Below are 5,185 nucleotides of genomic sequence, written 5' to 3'. Positions count from 1 at the left end.
AGGTGCGGTCCGGAAATCGGCCTCCCCGCAGCTCCTCCCGCCGTGCGGAGCCGGGGGGCGGTGTCCCGGCGGAGCCCAGCGGCCGTCCCACGGTAGTCCGCACGCACGGTGGGGGCGGGGATACATAAAGCGCCAGCACCGTTCCCTTGGGTCCTGGAGGGAGGCTGCGGAGCGGGAAGTTGCCCTAAACCTCATCCGAAGGCTCCTTCGGGAGGCAGGTTCAGTGCCGATGAAAGACCTTGCGCCCCGCGGACTTTGCGGGGCACGGCGGTGCCCGGCAGCTGCCAGCCGGCCCTGCCATGCGGCTGGAATTCGATTCCGGGCAGTCGGCAGCGGAGCCGCATCTCCTTCCTTCGGCGTGGGCAGGAAGGCACCATGGGGACCGGCAAGGCCTCAGATGTTGAAGGGCCACCTCAGGAGGCAGCTGTTGTGAAGGGATTCTTTCAATTATCTTTCTAATTACCCGAGAAAACACATAAGAACGGGCTTTTGTAAGTTGCCTGGGATTTTAAAGTTTAAATGGCATAGACTTGCCTGCAGCATTTTGAATTCCTAGTCAAGGCTGGCTCTTTACCTCCTGATCCATGGTGACTAGCCAGCAATCCTCAGACTTTAATAGATTAAATATTTTCTTTAGACTGTTTGTTACTGTCTGTTTATCCAGCCACCAGTACTGGGTCATATAATAAATTTGTTGCTAGTTTTAATCAAAGCCTTCAACTGGTTTAAAACAACAACAACAACAAAAAATCTTCAAAACCCTAAAAATGGGATAAAAATATTTTAGACCCAAAAAAAAGTAAAAATGTAACAGCAATGCTATATTATTTCAGGTAATTTAAAAGGTAATAATGGTCTGTGGAGGAGGGAAAAAGCTCTTGTGCTTAGAAAACAAATCATTTTAGCTTTTATTAGCTCCACCAAACTTAATCAGATTATCTGTAATGAACACTTGGCCCTGCTTAGGGTTGGAGTTCTTTGTGGGGTTTTTTATTTTTGGGTTTTTTTTTTTAAACAGAGGTTTCAGAGCTGTTTATAAGGGTATATGAATGCTTTGTCTAATCTTTGGGGATTCACAAGTAGTTCGGTAAACTTCCATCTCTGTCAGTTCAAAACTTCTGTGCTCTCCTTAGTGAATGTTGATCCATGTGAAGTTCAGCATGTCCTCTCAGGCTGCATCCAGGCAACAATGTAGGATGAACGTTTTTCTCTGTCACAGTATGAACGAGTGAGCAGCTATTGTTTGTAAATGGTTCTGCATAGGGCATTCCCAATATGGGAAATCTATCTCGTCTATGTGTACCTACACTCCTGCCTCCAAAAAGAGAAGTCTGGGTGGATGATTGTGTGGTTGTACAATATTGTATTCTGGTTATGCCTTTCTTGTTCTGCAGCATACAAAGTACGCTACTCCATGCTTCTCAGGAGCTGAGAGTAAGATTTTTAAAAATTTTATTTCTCTTGTCAGGGCCAGAGGCAAGTGATGCAGCTGAAGGTATAGTGAAATAAAGCTTATCGTTTAAATGGTAGCTGGAATGCTGATATTAAAATACAGAAAATACAGGCCGAGTTACTGGACAGGCCAGAGGAGTGATTTTTATCTTGCCATAGTGAAAGTCTGGAACAGAAGAAAATGCAGTTGGCTCCTGTTGTCATACAGGTTTCTGAATTTATAGTAAAAAGCAGTTGTTCATGCTTAATCTACTGTTCCAAGATACCAGGAGGAAAAAAAAATATCACTAGGAATGATGTTGAGATAACAAGCTTGAATCATTTCACAACAGTGCAGACAAATTCTTTTAAAATGAAAGCAAATTATTTAAATGCAGGTCTTTAGGAAGAGGTTGATTGTACTTCTGCTAGCATAACTTCTGCTTTAGAAGTAAACAGTTTTGTACCATTTATAATCTCCCTTACCTGTTCAAATAAAATCCTAAGTTCTGACTGAACCAATACTGTACCTAACACTGTACATCAAGTTTCACTGCCAGCTCTTCTAATTATTTCCTTCCCTGTTTGGAGTTTCTCTGTTCTTATGTGTAGATCTAGTGTAACATTTGGCTTGGAAAAAGTAATTTTAAAATCCAGCAATATAGAACAACAGAGTACAGACTAAGACTGATTTATAAGACGATCTCATATTCGGGTTCATTCAACTTGCTTCTTAGAACTAAATTTAGTGAAAGATTCACAGCAACTCATGCGGTTATTTTGCGTGACTTGGAAGAGGGAAAGCTTGGAAATCAAACTGTGAGCCACTCATTTACTAGTTGCTTAAAAATACCCTGTGATGCATTAAAGAGAAGGTCGCCTATTCTGAAAAGTTCAACCCTGATTTAAAATAATTTGTTTTGGCAATAGGGAAAGTATTTTGAGGAGTGTAAGTTGATTTTCATTCTGATTGTAAATTTGCTATTATGTAACTTCAGTTGTCATATTCCTTTTATAACTGTGTCTACTTGAAAATGTAATGCCAAACCTTGAGATGAGTAAGAGGGGAAGGCAGAGGACCTGGATAAACTAATTCTGGAGTGTTATATATCATGATATATGACAATTCTATGAATTTCAGGATTCTTCCTGTGATAAAATAAGCGATTGCTTTGGTTTGCTGGACGAGTTTTGGAATTATTGTGGTAAGGACTTTTAGGAGAAACTCCTCCTGTTTCAAATGGAAGGAGGATCTGGATTATCCATGCCTCAACAACTATCGTGTCCCCTCTCTTGTGTTATCCTTTCTTTTTCCAGTGGCTAAAACAAGCTTGGTCTTTCTTAGAACATGAGAATATTTTCTTGCAACATATTGTGACCTTAAACACTGATTTGATGGCCACATGCACTTGAATGATATGTAGGTTATACTGTAATTAAAATTTGTACTATTTCTCATCAGTTAGAGAATATATTTGTTTTTTTGAGCATGTTCCATCTTGTGTAATTATCCTATGATTATTTTTATTTTATAGAAGCGCTAAAAGAAATAGATGATGTCTATGAAAAATACAAGTCAGAAAACGATCCTGTTCAGAAGAAACGCTTGCAGCAGCATCTTCAGCGGGCATTAATCAACAGTCAAGAACTTGGAGATGAAAAAATTCAAATAGTTACTCAGATGCTAGAACTGGTAGAGAACAGAGCCCGTCAAATGGAGACACACTCTCAGTGTTTCCAAGACCTGTCTGAGAACGAAAAGCCTCTAGAAAAGGCCAAGATGGAGTCGTGCCAGCCAGAGAGATCCTCACGCAGGCCTCGTCGCCAGCGAACCAGCGAGAGCCGCGACTTGTGCCACATAGCCAATGGCATCGATGACTGTGACGACCAGCCACCAAAAGAGAAAAGATCAAAATCTTCCAAGAAGAAAAAACGCTCCAAAGCCAAACAGGAGAGAGAGGTTTCACCTGTAGAATTTGTAATTGATCCCAATGAACCGACTTACTGCTTATGCAGCCAAGTGTCTTACGGTGAAATGATAGGATGTGACAATGAACAGTGCCCTATTGAGTGGTTCCATTTTTCCTGTGTTGGACTGACATACAAACCAAAGGGGAAATGGTATTGCCCCAGGTGCAGAGGAGACAATGAGAAAACAATGGACAAATGTACTGACAAATCAAAAAAAGATAGGAGATCGAGGTAGTGAAAACAATTTGTTTTAGAGTTGCTCCTTTTATATTAAAATGCTTCATTTCCACAGAACATTGTTTTAGGAAATGCATAAGACTATGCAATAATTTTTAATCTATAATATTAATATTAAAAACTGTTATACCTTCTGTGATCTTTAACTTTCTGCACTGAATAACCAATTAATTGAAACAGGGTGGCTTCAGACCTTTCACAGAACACATTACAAGCAGATGGCGCTTGGTTTCGATTTACCCCCGTTAGTATTTTAAAGAACCTTGTGAATCCTGAAATAATGGTGGTGGGAAAGATACTGAAGAACTTCTCATGTTATGGTAAAGGGCTTGTAAGGCCTCATATCTCTGCTAGCATCTTAACAACTGAGTTTTTTGTTTATCCCAAGTTTTACATTTTCAGTTTTTGTGTTAACATCATGCGTTTGGAGTTAGGGGTTTTGAATTCAGCTGTAACTGTAAAAGTCTTCCGAGCTATAAACAGATCTCTCCAGTGACTTTCATATGATCAGTATGTTATCACGAGGAAGAAAATACCACTAACTTAAACTTTTCTTTTTCGCCAACATTAAACTCTTGTCTTTGTGACTATACTTGGGAGTCAGTTTTTGGGTATGATATCATTATGGTGTATACTCAGTTTTTGATAATAGGTTTTATCAAGCATCCTGATCTGGTCTTTATCATTTAACATGATCTCTCTATAAGCCTTGAAGTGGTAGAAGGATCCCTTGAGAGGAGGGGATATTAACATTTCAGGGAACAGGAACTGGAAATGTGATGGAATCTTCATTATAATCCATCTGTAGAGAGCTGAATCATGACTGGTACTCTCTGGGGTGTAAACTTTGCTCTTCTTTAAGTAGGATTTGTGTCTGATGTGGCCAAACCTGGGTTTTAGGCACAGCACCAAAATTCTTGAACTTGGGAACTACCCCAAAGACTGAAGGCAAAAGCTTTCAATGAAAAGTTGATAGATACAAACTAACAAGACATAAGCGTGCATGGCACAGAGCCAATAGACAAATCCCAGCAGGTTTCTGACAGGTGATATAAGAGCTTTATCCTGAAGTATGCTGGTAGTATCTAAACACTACTTGGGTGGTAGTTAAAAGTGAACTTCCTCACCCCCATGCCTTAAAGGAGGTTGAAAAAAGGATGAGAAGAGCTGTTGCTGCTCCTTTGCAATGGGAGATGCTAATGGAGAGGTGAGTGGGTACCAAAGCTCAGTCCTAGGGTTCCTGCTCACTAGTGCTCTTGAGACTGGAATTGGGGTGGGCTTGGCAAGTCAGGCAGCAGCTCTGCAGGGCTGGCTGTGGGGTTACCTGAGGGTGGGCTGCGGGTGCTCAGAAGTCCGTGTAGGTCCCTGTCCCTTGCCACTAAGGTTTCCCTTGACAGTACAGAGGGAAAAGTGACACCAGCTCTGGCCAAGGCCGATTAGAAGGCAGTTGTGCTGAGTTGAGAGCAGCCCAGAAGGCGGGCAGATGAGCAGAAGGGAGCTGGGATGGATGAACGCCATCAGAACTCCTTCCTGCATCTCCACTAGA

The 5,185-nt window shown here is 41.4% G+C and overlaps 1 protein-coding gene across 1 annotated transcript in view; it reads left to right on the top strand.

The window, feature by feature from the left end:
* The window catches only part of ING2 (inhibitor of growth family member 2), a 5,264-nt gene extending 1,033 nt beyond the window's left edge, over window positions 1–4,231 (top strand). Inside the window, exons 2-4 of the mRNA XM_031066215.1 lie at window positions 3–92; window positions 1,469–1,495; window positions 2,967–4,231. Coding sequence (XP_030922075.1) covers window positions 3–92; window positions 1,469–1,495; window positions 2,967–3,637 — 788 coding nt within the window. The 3' untranslated portion in view covers window positions 3,638–4,231. The remainder of the gene's footprint in view (window positions 1–2; window positions 93–1,468; window positions 1,496–2,966) is intronic.
* Window positions 4,232–5,185: the final 954 nt, after the last annotated feature.

The sequence above is a fragment of the Geospiza fortis genome, unplaced genomic scaffold, assembly GCF_000277835.1.
Source record: "Geospiza fortis unplaced genomic scaffold, GeoFor_1.0 scaffold40, whole genome shotgun sequence".
Lineage (NCBI taxonomy): Eukaryota > Metazoa > Chordata > Aves > Passeriformes > Thraupidae > Geospiza > Geospiza fortis.
Note: the sequence above shows the minus strand (reverse complement) of the source record. Positions and strands in the feature narration are given on the sequence as shown.